Source organism: Zootoca vivipara, chromosome 3 (genome assembly GCF_965207765.1).
Source record: "Zootoca vivipara chromosome 3, rZooViv2.hap1.1, whole genome shotgun sequence".
Taxonomy (NCBI): domain Eukaryota; kingdom Metazoa; phylum Chordata; class Lepidosauria; order Squamata; family Lacertidae; genus Zootoca; species Zootoca vivipara.
In genome coordinates this window covers 86002215-86020834 of record NC_142586.1, presented here as the reverse complement: position 1 = coordinate 86020834, position 18620 = coordinate 86002215, and the positions used below count along the sequence as shown (strand labels likewise).

At 41.3% G+C, this 18620-nt stretch overlaps 1 protein-coding gene across 3 annotated transcripts in view; it reads right to left on the bottom strand.

Annotated features, from left to right (window-relative positions):
* The window catches only part of BABAM2 (BRISC and BRCA1 A complex member 2), a 129005-nt gene that overhangs the window by 26787 nt on the left and 83598 nt on the right, over positions 1-18620 (bottom strand). For 2 of the 3 annotated variants that reach the window (XM_088666596.1, XM_035111504.3), the window contains exon 11: positions 548-701. The exons of the other annotated variant lie outside the window; for it this stretch is intronic. In XM_088666596.1, coding sequence (XP_088522722.1) covers positions 548-701 — 154 coding nt within the window. The remainder of the gene's footprint in view (positions 1-547; positions 702-18620) is intronic. 3 annotated transcript variants of the gene reach the window in all.

Genomic DNA, 18620 nt, shown 5'->3' with positions numbered 1-18620 from the left:
TTGAGCCTGGAAAGACCAGTTGTGACAAATTTGCACTTCATTTAAGGAGGACACCTAGGAATTGGAAGGTCATGTAATGGGGAGGGGAGCTAAAAGGAAAAGTAGCTAAAGTTTGGCAGTAAGGGAAAGGTCTGGAGGGAAGAAAGTGAATGGAGCAGTGTGTATCTGCATGTAAGAAAGTAGCTTAGGCTTCATTTGCCTCACTTTCCCCTAATCACATTTCAGAGGCGGTTAGCTAGTTCAAACAGAAAGCAAACTACTGTGGCACCTCTGGTTACAAACTTCCGGAGGTCCGGAAGGTCCGTTCTTAACCTGAAACGGTTCTTAACCTGAGGTACCACTTTAGCTAATGGGGCCTCCTGCTGCCGCCGCCACACGATTTCTGTTCTCATCCTGAGGTAAAGTTCTTAACCCGAGGTACTACTTCTGGGTTAGCGGAGTCTGTAACCCGAAGTGTTTGTAACCCGAGGTGTTTGTAACCTAAGGTACCACTGAACATGTGTATAGTATCTTGCAGAACTACCCCACAGAAAGAGAGATGACTTACTTTGCCCGTTTGGCCATCTCATTGCCATCCCAACGTGGACTGTAGGGGTAGTTTTTCTGGGCCTGTGAATAGAGCTCCCCACTGTTAGTGAAGTGATAGACAGACTGAAACGTTAACGTTGGCTGGTCCCGTGGAAAATAGAGTGGGAGGTCAACTGCAAAGAAAGAAAAAGACGATGGGTTAAGGGATTTTGTTCTTTCTTGCGTTCATCTTCCACATTTGACACACAGATTAAGAAACTTCTAAGCTTATCAGTGTAACATCCACAGCAAAACTTTAACGTTATGACAACGTAAAGCTTCCTTTCACTCAACAAACTCAAATTGTTTTATAAGCTCTAGATCGGGGCCACAAATACTCTCCTTCCCTGGAGGCTTTTAAGCAGAGGCTGGATGGCCACCTGCCTTGTATGATCTAGTTGAGATTCCTGCATTGCCTAGGGTTGGACTAGATAACCCTTGTGATCCCTTCCAACTCTGTAATTCTATTATTCTATTCTTTGCTGTTTGCGCTTTGTATTTAAATTCCATTTCCTTTATGTGTTTGGTTGTTATTTTAAATTACTTTTCCCTCAAGCATCAGGTTTCTTTTAAAAGCAAAATTTCTTTGTGCAAGTGGTATAAAGCAGTGAGAGAGGATAATAAAACTTCAGTGAAGAAAGTTAACAGTATCTGTTGTGTTAGTTTCACTTGTCTTTTGACTGAAGAATCCTAAGTTTCCCATTATCTAGATTTTTAAAACCTCTGACTTACTGAGAAAGGCACTAATAGCAGTTTTCCTCTTATTAAGTAAGTCAAAAAGCTTTGTTTTAAGAGCAAAGTATATAGCACTGAAGTCATGTTTAAAAGCATAATAGAGACATGACTGTCAATTCAGAAAAGCTTTCATTTGCGGTGATTAGTCTTTCCAGTGATTGCTGAATCCCCCACCCACCCCAACCACAGGACTGTTTCAGAGAAAAAGGGAAGAAAAGGCTTCTTCCAGTTAACTAACCCCCCCCCCCCAGGTTCTATTATGTCCAGTTATTGAATCAATGTGCATAATCAAGTTGACCCCCATGCCTTCTCAGCTTTCTTGCCCATAGTACATTTGTTCTTCTATAATTCCTCCTTAACGTGCAGCTTCTCCTGACCCCAAATCTCTTGTGAACAATTTCACTTCTTAGTCCCAGCTGATCTCCAATTTCTTACCGGTACAGAGCTTTCCCCTCGCTACCTGTATTCATGACCACCCCTCTAAAGATGAGAGCTCGCCCCACATCAAATATAAAAGATCAATATAACTAGATACAAAATTGAAAAGTTTAACACAAGCAGTGGCCTTGGAATGTATTTATTTATACATACAGGCATGTATTTATTTCATTAGATTTGTATCCTGCCTTCCTTCTAAAGAGTTTGAGGTAGAATAAATGTTTTGTCCCCCCAACCTGTATCCTCACAACCAGCCATAGGCCAAGATGTAGACACAGGCCAAAGTAACATAGTGAGAAGCATGGCTGAGCAGGGATCTGAACAGTGTCTGTCCCAGTTCTAATTCAACATTCTAGTTACTGCTCCACACTGACTCTCATACCACCAAATCTGAAACAACCTACATTTCATCAATGGGAAGTCCAACAAGAGGAGGAGAGGGAAAGGAAAAGCAAGGGGGACAGGGCAAGATATGCACAAACACTCTTTATTATTTCTTTAAAATAATTAGCCTTCGTCCTAGGGCAGAAAGACATAAATTCAAAATAAAAGGTAGCAATAAAATCAAAAATAGGAAACCAAACAGAACATTCCAGTTATAAATTAAACCAGCAGCGAGAACAAGAACTCAGATAGCCAATGCACCTCTCCCATCCCCAGAAGCCTGGGCTGATGAGATGACAGCAGCAGTTGGAATAACATGGGGATTTTTACCAGCTGAGGTTACCAGCCAAAGGCTTAACAGGTTGGAAAACGAGTGAGGTCCCAACTAAACTGATGGAATATGCACAGCTTGCGGACCTATCATATAGAATAAGAGAACAAGAAGAATATATGTTTAAAGAAGATTGGAAAATGTTTATTGAAGTTGTGTACATTTGAAAACGTTGGCAGCATTAAGACAAATTCATCAGTGTAAATAAGCTTTGGTGGATGTAATAATGGAACAATGAATGGTTTAGTTTATGTAAAACATCCAGGGATTTATGTTTTGCAAAATGAACCACGGAAAGAGAAGAAGGGAAGTCATTGATATTTTAAGGTTGTTTAAATGAATATTCTAAAACATAAAATTTAATAAAAATTATAGAAAAAAGGCTTAACAGGAGAAGTCTGATGAGGGATTTTGAACAAATATTGGGAGTTAAAACTATGTAGTCCTAGGAGGGGATTCAGGGCGCAAGAAAGGAAGAAACACTTAAAAAAGCAGGACACTTGAGCAGCAGAGCCAATACAGGTGAAACACGGAAAATTAGAATATCGTCGAAAAGTGCATTTATTTCAGTAATGCAACTTATTATTATTAATTTGTCTTTTAATTTTTACAAATGCTTTCTTTTGGAAATTCCACAGTAATAAAACAAATAGTTACAATAATACAAAAATAAACATCGCTATTACATTTCATTATTTACATTCCATTTATAATTGACCCGCTTAATGACAAATAATTACAATTACAACAAATAAAGGCTTGACATATCTTGCTTTGCATGTCATGCATCTATCTTATATATTGGTTTCACCTTTTTAGTGGCATTACTGAAATAAATGCACTTTTCGACGATATTCTAATTTTCCGAGTTTCACCTGTATGTGTCTGAGGAACGAAAGTCATGGGATGGAGGACAGGGGACAGCGACAAGTCTGTGGAGGGCTTTAGCGGTATGAGTAAGGAGTTTATATACCAGATGGTGGGACGGAGCTGGGAATGCAGTGTAGAAAACTGAGGAGGGGGATCATTTGGCCTGAATGAGGCGAATGACTTTGGCACATCTCAGTTCTCTCACCTCTATCCATAATTCTCCTTCCAAAATAAGGTTGAATTAGACAAGGCAGGAGATAACCAGAGCACAAACCTTGAGTTTCAGCCAAGAGGAGAAAGAGATATTTTGCTATATAGAAGTGACAAGGTTTTGCAACAGAAAAGGGAGAGCAAAGATAAACCCAAGGCTTCTATGCAGAATTACTGGCGATCATAGATTACACCAAGGAACAACTCTAATAAAGATAGAAAATGCTGACACCAACATATGCAAACATTTCAGACAGCTTACTACACGCCCAAAGACTGCCGGAATTTGGCTTGAGAATTTGAACTTTGCAAAACCATGCTTAAGTTTTTTTTCATGTTTTCTAGATAAAAAGTATGTTAGCATTCATGTCAATTGCGGCAAATACTATCTCCAAACAAGTTGACTCACAGATACCTTGGTACTATGTCTGTAGACAATAGATGCATGAGTCATGTCTGTAAATTCCTGGAAGTGCCAACAGACCCCTTGCTTAGTCATCTTTTAAAGGCATGATGAGTTCATGAGCTCTGTAAGTCATAATAAAGGGCTCTAGCTGTATACCATCTCTCCCCCCCCCCCCCCCGGTTACATTCTGTATAGCACAAATTAAAAGTCTAAAAATAACTTCATACATATGAGTCACTTCATCTAACACGTTTACCCAACTTGTGTTGTTAAACAGTGATATCTAGTCAGGAAGGTATAATTCTGTCGCCATGCTAAAAATAAAAAGGAAAAATGTGTCAGTGGAAGACATGAGATTTATTTGACCCCAAGAATATAAATGCTTTTTGAGGAATATTTCCACGAAGTCTATTACAAGCCACAAAGCTTCACAATAATTAATTTTAAGGAACCTCCAGCCCATGGATCTAATTAGGCCCGCCAGGCCTCTCCATTTAAGCTAGCTAGGCCCAAAGGGGCTTCTGAAGTACCAATCAGCAGATTGTCATGGCTTCTGAAGCCAGCATGCAATTCTTCTGAAGTCCTAATGATCAGTTGATTTGTAGAGCTAAAGAAGTGCTTCACACTTGGCTTCTGAAGATCAGCTGACTGAAAATAATGCAATGAACTGAAGTTCCACTGATGAGATGGTTGTTGGTGCTGCAAAGTGCTGTCCATCTCTCAAATTTGGCCCATGGGTGGTGTGCGTGTGCGTGCGCGTGATATAAGAAGCAACCTGCTGGTCAGATTCAGTTCCCTTTGCACAGCTTCCAGTGTTCCCTGATGTCAAATATGAGGTGCAGAGGGGCCCATGTGTCATCAAATGCTTTGTTTGCTGGCACTACTGGAACTGTGCTACTGAAGTGCTGATCAGCTAACTGGTACCTAAGGCAGGCTCTGCAGAAAAACCCATTCTTTGTCCACACGTTGATGTCAAACTGCATGGGCAAAGGAAAACAGCTCATTTGATGTTATGATGAAATCAGGCAACTGACAAGTGGCCCACTGGCATTGGGGGACATGCCCACCAGTTCAAAATGGCTGCTGCATTCCCCCCCCCTTTATAAGAGTGTGGTACAAAAATTAAAATTCTTGCCAGCAGAATTGAACAAAAGCAACTAGACTCAAATCCAATACCTTTTGTCTTACAGAGAGGACCACAGGGTCAAAAGATGAGTATTTCAAATTTCTCACTCTGGTATATTGCTGCTTCTTAAATTAATTAGCTATGGAATAAGGGTGATGATTTTTTTTTATGGCCCACCCTGCAGGCGAACTTTCACAGATGGGTGACACAACCTACCTGTCAATCAAATGATGCCATTATTGATACCACATGATTAACAGGTGGGTTGCCTCAAGCATGTGTCAAAATCCTATATTCAGGGCTCCCAAGTGTCTGACACCCAAATAGCTGTTAGGTGCTTGGAAACTGTAGCATAAGGGGCATTGCTGGCCCTGTGCTCTGCACCGGGCTAATAAAGCATTTCTTGCTCCCATCTCCATCAGCTGATGGAGTGGGGGAGAAGTTGGCATTTTGAAAGCATCTGCTGTGAGACCAAAAAGTCCCTCTCTCAGCCAATACCTGCAAAAAATTGAGACTGCTTCCTTTGACTAGGTGGGACCGGTTTGGCTATGCATAGCCAAATGAGCATGGTATGCATGCAGCCAGCACACCAAGGAACCCCCCTCTCCCCATGTCACAAGTGATGCCAGCTGATTGACATGTGAGCAGGAGTTGGTCTTGCATGCCAAATTGGACACCCTACCATAGGCCATAGGCTGGAGTTTTCACACTCCTGCTACAGAAGTATTGTGAAAACCTTACTCCAGTAGGGATGACTGATCTGTGGCAAAAAAGTTGTGTGTTACAAATACAGGCAGTGGCTTATTGGTTCAAGCCAAAAGCCAGCATAGTGCTTCATTCTATTTCCAACACCAAACAGTAAGATTCCTGTCACAGTGGCCGGAGTGGACTACTTCAGAGTAACGACGCTACGCAGCTCTGCATTTTATTCTTTTATTGGTGCTGCGTATTTACAGTGCTCAAGTCATTGCTATTTACACGGAGCGATGTTGTCAGTCGGTTTCAGAACCTCCTAATGGCTTTTGGCGCGTCTTTCTCCAACACAAAAGCTTTGGCAGACCCATCCTCTTGCCCCTCCTCTTCCTGCGTAATTCTGGAGTTGGGGGGATGGGTCTTCCCCCCTTACTTGCCCCTTCCTGTCCCACCTGGGACCCTGGCTCCTCTACCTTGCCTGAGCCTCGGACACGACTTCCTGCTTCCCCACTGGAATCGGAACTCTCCCTGCTTTCCCCTTTGCTCGGGGACGGGCTTGAACTCAGGAGGGGAGGGACTTCGCGATATCCCCTGTCCCTCACAATTCCTATGGCAAGCTCACAAGAAGAGAATGACAGAAATAGAGCTCTGTGTTTGCATATCCAAAGATTTGATACTCGGGGGCATGCTACTTTTGAACATGCAAGTTCCATTTAGCCGTTATGTTTAAAAGCTGCCAAGATGTTAGGCTGTGATTCTTTGGTCACGTACAACTTCTATTGCACAAAAACAATATTTGAGAAATTTGATCTTTATGAATCACAACATGAACTGAGCTGACCTTCATCTTGCCAACTAATATGCAGATCAAAATGTACATGCTGAAATGGGGCAGAACGGGATTATGAAAATTATTACTACTTATTAAATTTGCATGCCATCCTTCACCCAAAGATCACAAGGTGGTTCGCAAATGAAAATGAAAGGGAAATGGACCAGAAAGTTCATGTGAAATCCATGCAAGGTAGCTGTGATTACTACTACTGGGCAAGTTCCATAACTAAGTGAGAGACAAGAGATTGCTGACCCCCAGGCATTGCCCCTTTCTAATGCTGGCCTTGCAAAGCTTCGGAGAAGCGGCGTTACCCCTCTCTGCTGCTGGTCTGGCAGTTCACCCCCCATCAAGCCTGACCCAGGGGCGGAAGCAGGGGGCTCCGGTGGCACTCAATCCACCCAGCGGTGCCTCCCACCCCAGTGCACGCATGCACCTCTGGAGGTAATCGCAGATGCTAAGCCCCTGAACACAGCCACCATGACTGATAGCCATGAATTTGTTTAATTCTCTTTTAAAGCCATCCAAGTTGATGGCCACCACTGCTTTCTATGGGAGCAACTTAACTCTCTTTTAAGGAGTTTCAATGACTGTTGGCAGCAAGCAAGACTCCACCCTAGGTTTTACTCCATTATAATTTATCACGTTGGTAAGAATGTGCGACATAGCTATGCATTTAAGACAATGACTATTTTGAAGCCCGCAAGACCTTGTTAGGTTTCCCACAATATTCTGCCGACAAACAACAGCTTCCTGGCACTTCATCTAGTTATCTGTTCCTAGTTATTCATTGATCTACTTTGAATTATTCCTTTAGGGTTCAGAATTTTAGGAGCTTGCTTAGTACGTTATGAATCAGGCGGGACACCAAGAAAGTCAGTCAATGAGGCATACACTGATGCAGATGGCTCTAAGGAATGCTCCATATTGACATTGCTTTGCTTGAAGCTAACGTAGAACTGCATGACAGAAGAAGCAGTGTGCATGTTACACAAAGAAGACAGAAACAACAAAAAATGTTTGCATTGGAAACTCTGTGGTATGTTGCAAGCAAGCAAACAAAACCAAAAGAAAGGAAGCGGAGAAATATAGGGGTCCAGTGTGTTAATAATTGTCTAACTGTAGGTGACCCAGCAATGCATTGCTTTCTATTACAATAGCTCTATTCATATTTTCAACCTCCTTCTATACACTGGGCTTGTCTCCCATGTTTATAAATCCTAAGAGAAAGATAAAGTACCTTCATTAAAGGTAAACATATAGTAAGAACATAAAAAAATACAGTTTGGCTTTATCTTTCTACTAAACCTATATTTGACTAAGACCCTCCCAGTAGATTAGTTACCTATTAATTCATAAATAAATTGCTGCATGGCAAACAAACACCCTTGACAGTTCAACATATAGCAAATGAGTTCAATTCACTTTTGTGCTATGGAAAGAGGTTGGTGGCTCAGTTCTACAAGTGATTACTTGGAATGAAGTTTTACTGAGTTCAGTAGGACTTGCTCATCACAAAGTATACTTAGAAAGGTACCCTTAAGAATGCCTAATGGAGTACAGCTATCATAAAAGTACATTCAAGTATATTATAACATTTATCCCATGTTTTGAAGAAACATACTGTTGGCTAGATCTGTGCTGGGTCCAGAAGTTAAAAGGCCTGGAACCTTAATTATCACTATCTACTGAACCATATATATGTTTTGAAGAACACAACAAGGCCAGGTATTGTTATACTTCCTCTGATGTGCAGAAGCGTTTGTATTTAAATATCATACTTTTAATTCTGACTTTTAAACGTTTAATTACTATGACACCAGATGCTATGGAATGTGACTTCAGAAAGATGGGGCACACAAAAAGACACTTGAGAATCTCTGCTCTACAAAGGAACATAGGAAGTTGACTTGCACCAAGTCGGACCATTGGTCTATAAGGCTCATTACTGTCTGCAGTGACTGGCAGGGGAAACTGGCAAAGTTTCCCAGCCCCACCTGGAAATGCCAGCGATTAAACCAGGGATCTTCTGCATACAAAGCAGATGCTCTGCCACTGAGCTATGGCCTGCACGTTCTGCCCTATGGCATAGGGCTAAATAACAGAAGAAAGAATAATAGTCAAGAATTCCCTTACAAAAAAATTAAGTACAGGTAGGTAGCCGTGTTGGTCTGACGCAGTCACAATAAAAATAAAAAAATCCTTCCAGTAGCACCTTAGAGACCAACTAAGTTTGTCGTAGGTATGAGCTTTCGTGTGCATGCACACTTCTTCAGATCTGAAGAAGTGTGCATGCACACGAAAGCTCATACCTACGACAAACTTAGTTGGTCTCTAAGGTGCTACTGGAAGGATTTTTTATTTTTTTAAAAAAAATTAAGTGTATTCATTAATCACATCCATACCATGAGCACCTGTTCAGCAGCCACTACTAACAACACTCTAGATTTTTTTTAAAAAAATCAAAGCTCTCTCTTTAATTGGGAAAGAAGTCAACATTTCTCAAGAATCAATATGCAATAGCCCAATGCCAAGTGCTGGATCCTGGTTCTGTTTGAAACACAGCAGGCCATGGTTGGGAGCAGAGGCTGGGTGATCTGTGGATCATCATTGTGGCTTTCACTGTGCAAGGTAAGTGAGCCTCTGGCAGGAGATGTTGCCACGGACCCCCAGGTGTGTTCCATGGACCCCCAGGGGTCCCCAGACCCCTAATTGGGAACCACAGATCTATGCCCTGGGAAGTTGCCTGAAAAAGGAGTTAACCTTTTTTATGGCCTCTGAAGTGCCATTTTTTGGCTTAGTATTATTTACTTTGAAAACTTCAACTGACTCAAGTAACACCTGGAACAGCATTTTATAGTTGGCAAAGCTCCTACAACCCTTCTGTATCCCTTAGTTACTTACTTTCCATGAAAAGCTATAAGAAAAATTGGACTAGTACAATTTAATATACTTGAAGAGGTGAATCAAGGACAGGATCAGCAAGAATCAATATTTCTCAATAAACTGTCCTCTCTTCATCCATATATAGCAGCCTTCTGGAGTCTGCAGCACTATAAACTCATATTTAACTTTTAAAGGAAAGAAGAGAATCAGGAACAACATTCCATTAAGGCTAACTGGGGAATATAGGTCAGCCAAATATAATTACCTGGATTGGAATTTGGCCAGTACTTTAGGGCTCACATGTTATTGACAGAAGAAACATGCTAATATTTTTAAATGCACACTGACCAAGAAGAAGCTGAATCTAGTGTATTTAAATATAATTAACAGCTGTCTGTTGTGTTTTACCTGCTCCTGTATTTCCTATTCTAATTAAGGTTTCAACCATTTCTCTACCTCATTTTTCTGTATGCAGAATAAAAAGGTAGCAAAGGAAACTCATTTAGCATCTAGACGTTAAGAATTATGATCTATTGCTCGGTAAACACATAACCCCCCCCCCCAACAAAAACAAAACAAAACATAGAATCATAAAATTGGAAGATACCCCAAGGACCATCTAGTCCAACTCCCTGTGATGCAGGAATCTCATTTAAAACATCCATGACAGATGGTCACCCAACCTCTGCTGAAAAACCTCCAAGGAAGAAGAGTCCACACCCTCCTGAGGGAGACAAGTGTCACTGTCATAAAGGTCTTATGGTCAGAAAGTTCTTTCTGGTGTTAAGTTTGGATCTCCTTTCTTTCAGGTCCTACCCGCCAGAGAAGGAGAAAACAAGCCTGATCCCTCTTCCATGTGACAGCCCTTAAGATATTTGAACATGACTATCATATCTCTTCTCAGTCTCCTCTTTTCCAGGCAAAACATTCCTCATAAGGCTTGGTTTCCAGACCCTTGATCATCTTGGTTGCCCTCCTCTGCACATGTTCCAGCTGATCAGCATCCATTTTTAAATTGTGGCACCCAGAACTGGACACATACGATGTCAAATACAAAAGTCCAACTATGCCGATCAATTTGGACTTTTGTATTAAATATCCCGATCAATTTAGAGTTTTAGGACAAGTGAATGCTGATACATACCCAGTGGGCACATGCGTACTGGAAATTCATCATGACAAAACCCTCACTCCAAACTGATCACCAGTTGATAGCACTGAACTGGATCCCCAGATTGACCTTTCTTTGCAAGAAGCTGCAATGGTAGGAAAACACTCTATTGAGATATGGGCACGCTTGAGCTCCAGGTAGGCAGGGGCCCTGCCTTTCCGCATGGAGGCAGACCAGTCCAGGCAGAGAACATGGAGTATAATTCCGTTCCCTCCAAGCCTGACCAAGCTGCTGCTCACTCTCTTGTTTGTGTAGAGTTTGGACACATCAGATTTGCAGGCAGCTGGCAGAAACTCTAAGCATTCACTGCCTAAAGTAATCCCCCTGCCATGAGCAGCAGCCACCCCCAGGAACTATCTGTACTATATTTGCCTTGATATATGCTGTTCCTCACGAGGACAGATAAAAAGTAATTTTTGCAGATTGCTGGGAGAGGGAGGAAAAGCAACCCATTCAGCCCAAGCTGACCCTGAATTAGGATAAACAAGCAGCAGTGCAAACTCACTTTTTGGGGTGGGTGGGTGGGAAGAATACATATTAAATTGTCAGGAGGCTCCCCCCCCCAAACAGATAAGATAGGGACCAGAGGTTATACAGCCACTGCCATTTTTGCTTTGTGGGGAAGATCAGATCTACCCCTTTAGTGCTGAGCTCCACTCTACCCCACTGCATGGACTCTCAGAAAAGGTTCCAGGTTGTAGGTTGGGGTTTGAGATGGGTCCCACCTCATCAAGTGCTGATCCAATACACTGCATGTTGTCAGTGCAGAGCTTCTCCGTGCTTTGTTTAATCATTTACCATAACCTTAACAGTATTAAATTTAATACTGCTTCAGAGATGTTTCTGGAAGCAGCTTTCAGTGTGACTCAAAAGCTAGCTTGCTCCCCACATTTTATATATGTCTTACATACAAACAATCATTTTATTTGCATGTCGCCTTTCCATAGTTAAAACCATGCTCAAGGCGACTTACAACATGAAAAAATGACATTACAGCCATCACAAAAGCAGCCATAAACCATAATCAAACACATCAAAAGGACACAACCAACCAAATAATTTCCACATATATCCATAAAATCTAAAAATAAAGATGCAGAAAGTTAATATCAACAACAGCAAAAAATAAATAAATCCCTAAACAATACACCAAATGCAAGAGCCTGTTCAGCCACCTCAGCTTTTGTAGCTGGAGTCAGTCAGGGCCCCTCCCTCGCAGACCAGGTGGAAAATGCCTGCAAGGCAGGGAGCAGGTCTTCCAGGACTGACAGCCAAGCTGGTTTAAGCAGTATTTGAATAAATTTAAAGCATTTCTTCACTTATTTTGAGATGGCTAATGCAGAGATGGCTAAATCCTGTGGTGCTCTGAATATTCAAACCCCACTGAACACGGTGGAACTTACTTCTGAGTAAATATGGCACAGGAATATCAGCAAGCAAGCAAGAAAAAACTTGCTCTCAAATGTAGCCACAGTAGAAAATTCTTTACTACTACACAGCAGTCTCAGTAACTAGCCTGAACAAGACACCCGAGAGTGCACTAAAAGGAACAATCCACTTTATCCTCTAATAAGGACCTTGGAAGTTTACTGAGTAAGAGATACAGGCCTAGTTTTAATGGCTTCTACTTTATCTTCCTTTGAGTTCTCAAGGCCTTTCTCCTAGTTCCCAGTTCTTAGCTTTGTTTCTGCTGCCTGAGTTGCTATAGCAACCCCTCCCAACAGTGATTACACTGGCACAAATACGTATTTCACCACAGAGTATTAATTATGCCAACACGAGCCATTTAGAAACCCACATTGAAGCCCAAAAGGACATGCAGCACCAGTTATGAAAGTTTGTGGGTTTTTTAAAAATCTTTTCACAGAACACAGTGTCTCTTGGTGATGAAACAGGACTGTTCTATTGTTGGTGAAACTACAACTTTGGGATGGTAGATGAGTACTGAGAAGCCTGCTAAGGAACAAGGAGGATGGAGGCTTCCTGCCTTCAAATCCAGCTGTGGAAGACTGCTGTAGTTTCGCTGCAGAGCTGGCAATAAGTAATTTAAAATTTACCGCAGAACCCCATTATATTAGGACAGTCTGTAGACGGCCAGACTCAAATGACAAAACAGAGATAGACACTTAATAGTTCCAAGACTTCCTTCCTTCCTTCCTTCCTTCCTTCCTTCCTTCCTTCCTTCCTTCCTTCCTTCCTTCCTTCCTTCTTTCCTTCCTTCCTTCCTTCCTATGGTCTGTAGTTTGTTGTATGTCACCTCAGAACATTTTAAAGTAAAATTAAACGCAAGGAAGCGAGAAAAGGAAGGCTACTGGAACATTTTAGGCAGTTACTGGCATTGCGGGCTTAAGGCACTGGGTGCCTAAAGCAGTCCAAAGATGTCTCAGTTGGGGAAAGAGTGAGATAGGGAAGACAAATGTCTCAGACAACACATTGCTGCTTAAACTGCAGTGAGTACACATTGTTTGGATTTTGGAGGTCAAGAACGGAGGAGGCAATGACGATGAAAAAACAGCACTACAGCAGAAGCCATAGAGCCATTTACTGCTTTCTGCTGCTTTGCCATTTGAGCCTGACAGTCTTCCCCCTATGTCTTTTGCAACAGTTATGTAGTTCAGAAGGCTCCTTTCATAAATAAAGAAAATCAGAATATGATTCACTATACTATCATACTGCACCAACTTATTTCTTTTACAACACAAAAGCCAACCAAGTATTTGGGACAACATTTTGAGTGATAGGCTGCTAACTGCTTCCGCTAGCACAAGAATTTCTGCTTGTTCAATGGAACTTTCCCTATCTTTCTCTCCTTACAGCCTCCCCAACTGTGCTCCGGAGGGTTGGGGAAACTGCCAAAAGAGATTTTAGGGGGTGCGCCAAAAGTCTGTGCAGTAGTGGAAGCAGATCATTAGAAATCCCCATCAGTATTTGATAGCACTTTCTCCTCACCTCTCATAGCATTTACTAATTATGATTTCCCAGGATTTCAACACTTGAGCAAAGTTTATAAGGAAGACACTGGAATTGAACACTGGACTCGAACACTGGACCAGTCATGCAAGAAGGTCCCAGGTTCACCACAGGCATCTCCAGGTAAGATTGGCTCCTGCCTGAAGCCCTGGAAAGCCTCTGTCAGTCAGTGTAGATCAGGAGTCGGCAAGGTTTACCTCACCTGGGCCACTTCACTCCAGTGGAGATCCCTCCGTGGGCCGGATTGCATGCCCGATTGCCCGTGTGAGCGCCCGCATCTGAGATTTCCAGCGTCTGTGCAGACGTGATTTTCGGCACTGCGGAAGCGAGTCCCCACGCTGCGCTGGTTTAGTGCTGCATGTGGGGACTTGCCAAGCGGGTGGCTTGGTTATGGGGTGGCTCGTGGGCTGGTTAAAAAACCCCGGGGGCCGCTTGTGGCCCATGGGCCTCAGGTTGCCTTCCCCTAGTGTAGATAATGCTAAGATACATAGACCTATATAGTCTAAGTCAGAATAAGTCAGATTTCTAGGTTCCTATGTGTGTTCCTGTGTTGCTAAGACTCTTTTCTCTGGGGGCAACTCCAGTCTGGATGCAAACTTACTCTTCTTCCAAGTAATTGACCTACCAAATGCAGTATTAATTTGCTTTTCAGAGGAAACCTAAAATAATACATTCATATGTGTGTCTAAGGAACTCAGGCAATAGTTACAGCTTCTGAACAAATGTACCTAAGTGCCATTTTCGCTCGCCCCCCTAGTTGTGTGGCATGAAGGAAGCTACTGTGAAAATAATTGTCATTCAATCCATTTGTTAAAGTGCTTTCCATTTTCATTTGAGAGCAGGTGAAGCAATAGCAAGAGCAATATAAAAAAACGTTATGTGTCCATCACAATACTAATTACAGAAATGTTGATGCTTGTGCCCATCTTCACAAGAATCTTTGCCTTCAACATATCATCAAGATAAAATATTTCAGCAAAATATCATAATAAAAAGGCTTAATTGTTTATTGTAAGCTATTTGCAGTTTCCTTTTAATCAACAGGCTGATAGCAACCACTTAAGTAATTCGCAGTCAAAGAAACTGTTCTTTGAGGGGTGCTGTTATTAAAAAGTAACAGTGTTTATTGTAACTTTTTGGTAGAGCTATTAAAAAGGTTTAGCTCACCAAGAGCTGAACTAAAATTAACATTCTGAAATCTGACAAAACCTCCAAAGAAATCTACACACAAGGACATATTTTCAGTCTTCAGGAACAAAAGTCAAACCCATTCATTAAAATATCCGCCACTAAATGTAACAGAACTTGACTACAGCCCAAAAAATTAGGTTCTTTAACATACCTGACTCAAGGTTTTTAATCTTAAACGTAAATTAAAAATGATAGAGTAGTGAAAACACCTCTTTGTTCACCAGAATCAATGCCTCCCTATCTTCTTTTTGATCTGACAATTACATGCTCTACCCATATTTTAAAGACTTGCCAGACGCTAGCAGATTTCACTTGCTCCACTCATTCCCCACCCTCACTTTGAACTTCTTTCTTTTAAATAGACACCATGCACACATTTACACACAAACTATTTTAATATAAATAATTTCAGATTTGAAAACTGAAATGTTTCCCTGGAACACTATGTTGTGGTTGACAAGAGATTTCTTAACACCTGGGAAGCTTAGAGGAAAAGTTCAGTTTTGCCTTAAAAGAACACAGCGGTGGATCAAAATCATGTCTATTGGGCTATATCTGACTAAGCCAAACTAAGAATTGACCCACTGAAATCATTGGACTGAAGTTGGTCCCAACTAACTTGATTTGAGTAGGTCTACTCTGAGTATGACTTAGCTGGAAACAATTCATTACAGGGAGCCCCCAATTTGTGTGGGGGCTGCCTTCTAGATTATCTTCCAGCCACAATGCATGCATGCACAGTCAACCGTCAATTGGACGCGTATAAATTGGTCATTGCCTGTATATACATTTTGTATTTTCCACAAATAAAAAATCGATGAATTCAATGTTTTTCTCCAGAAATGTTGGTATCATTTCATGTATGAGTGGTTTCTTTGCACTATCTTTTAATACATGGAATGGTTTGCCCTGGGTTATTCATCAAAACTAGTGATGCAACAACTTGCATGTGTAAGTTGCTGTGTGAGCTCTAAGGCTGTAGGATTAATTGATAGTGACAAGCTATTCAATTGTAATAATCTTTCTCAAGAGCTTTAAAATTAATTAAAATGAAAGCTTGAAAAATGATTTTACAGTGAAAACCTTTGGTTACTGAAGACTGAATTGACTTTGTGAAGCATGGCAATTTAAAATTTAACGAGAACATATTCCACATTCTTTCTGACTTCAAATATTTGAATTTTAAGTAAGCTTAAATGACAATCTATAGTTTTCTTTAAAAAAACAACAACCAAAAACCATGAACCAACCAACCACGTGGCTTGAGGAAAATGAATTAGCACATTCAAAACTGCTCCATGCAAAAACAGAAGCTCAAATAAAATCTAACAACCTACAGTTTGACTACCTACAAGGACAAGCAGTAGCAAGTCTTGGTTTGCCATTTTGTCCAGATGAAAAGAACTATGGTCTGTGCAAATCATAGTTTACTTCCTTTGTACAAAATAGCAAACTAGAAATGGAAGCTTTTAATCTCCCACAAGTAAAGAGGAAGATGGTGAATGCAAGACCAAGGCTTGCCATTTCTTATTCACATGATGTAAAAAAATTCGTTCCAGTAGCACCTTAGAGACCAACTAAGTTTGTCATTGGTATGAATTTTCGTGTCCATGCACACTTCCTCAGATACACTGAAACAGATGTCACCAGACCCTTATATATTGTGAGAGGGTGGGGAGGGGTATTACTCAGAAGGGTGGTGGGAATGGGTGATTGGCTGATAGGTGTGGTAAACCAGTTGACAACTGTTAATGACTGCAATTGGTCTTACAGGAAAAAGCAAGGGGTGAGATGGCTAAAAATAGCTTTATCATGTACAATGAGATAAGAATCCAATGTCTCTATTCAGACCAGGTCTCTCCATGGTTTTAAATTTGGTAATAAGTTGCAATTCAGCAGCTTCTCTTACCAGTCTATTTCTGAAATTCTTTTGTAACAAAACAGCTACTTTGAGATCTTGGATAGAATGTCCTGGGAGATTGAAGTGTTCTCCTACTGGTTTCTCTATATTGTGATTCCTGATGTCAGATTTATTCTTTGGCGTAGGGTTTGGCCTGTTTGTCCACTATAGAGAGCTGAAGGGCACTGTTGGCATTTGATGGCATACATAGTGTTAGAAGATGAGGAATTAAATAGTCCTGAGATGGTATGTTTGATGTTGTTGGGGCCAGTAATGGTGTTGTCCAGGTGTATGTGGCAACAAAGTTGGCATCTGGGTTTATTGCAGGCTCTGGTACCAGTGCCCATGTTAAGTCTTGTGGTTGTATTATTGTGAGTGAGGAGTTGTTTAAGTTTGGGTGACTGTCTGTAGGCAATGAAAGGTCTTCCTCCCAGAGCTTTTGTGGTTATGCCTGAATCGAATCACACTTTATCAAAGTAATGTAAATTTCGGTAGAACAAAATGCAACACCTGTAAGACCTGGACCTGGAATTAGGGTCATATGCTAAGTAGAAGAATCACAGAGGGGATAAAGACGTGCTTCATGTGGTGAACTCAATGAAAAGTACAAGAAAGTTGTGTAAAGAATCAGGAAGATCCCAACAAAAAGAAAAATGAAATTCAATGCAGATAAAGGAAAAATGATTCAAAATGGGGAAACAATAACCCTAAATGTACAATAATGGCTTCTTAATTGAGATCTTGTAGACATTGCTTGGTGAAAGTGCAATCTCAGTAAAGCTCACCACATGCACTGTATACAATTAACATATGAAATTTTGCCAAATGATGGGGTGATTGCTAAGAGTACAGGGGAATTCAAAATGACTCTCAACTATGGAGAATAAAGGATACCAGCAATCTGTCCTTACTTGTCTTTTAACCTTACTTGCCATAGGACAAAATTCTGTTTTGAATAAAGTGAAATAAAATGCTGGAGAGATTAAAAAATAGTGTCTCAGGTTAAGCTGCAACTTCACAGAACATCATTGCAAAAGATGCATAGCAGTCAGGGGAAGATGGAGCACCCTCAGAGCCAACTTGGGAGTGATGTCGCTGGGGCCACCAATGCATAAAGGAAGCAGCAGTGTGAGAAAAGAGAATGGGAAGCAGGGAGGTGAAGAGGTAGGATGACTGCTGCAAGAGAACAAAGCTGCTTGCATAAAATACTTGCCCTTCTCATTACAACAGGTGACTAAATCGACTGATAAAGGCGGAGCTTCCTGTTTCCGGCAGTGAGAAATGGCTGACTCCCATACGATCGGACCTCAGCCGTGCCGGTAATTCAGGGCTGATATGGGGGTAATTAGCCCTGGCAGACTCCTCAGGGTGGGGGAGGACTGTCTCATAGACCCGCAGATTGTCCGAGATTGTCAGCTTGCATCAAGGTGCAAGCGGCAGGACACTGGGTCCCAGAGCACGACATGACTGGCACTCTCTGAAGCCACTCTCATAGCCGGAAATATCTGTTTGATGAAATAATTTGATTTGGACAATAAACAGACATAGTCTGGACTGAGAAAAAACCTGCAGAATTACACAGTCCCTGGTGTTTAAGCTCGGACTTCAAAGAGATTCTCATCATGGTGTTTGGATTACGGAGGTGATTGGTATGTTCTTTTTTTCTTCTCAATACCTACAATTGTTTTTCTACGCCAAGCCTCATTAAGAAACCTTTTTTTAAAAAAAAAGTACAGATGTACTTCTATTTATAATTAAGCATCCAATTGCGCAGCTTTACTTAAGACTTGAAAGACTTGATAAAGATAAAAGAAGAAACAAGATGGCGCTTGTTAATATGACGCAGCACAGAAAAATGAGAGTTCCTCCCTTTTTTCGAAGGAAGTGGGAGATGCTTGCTGGCTGACTGT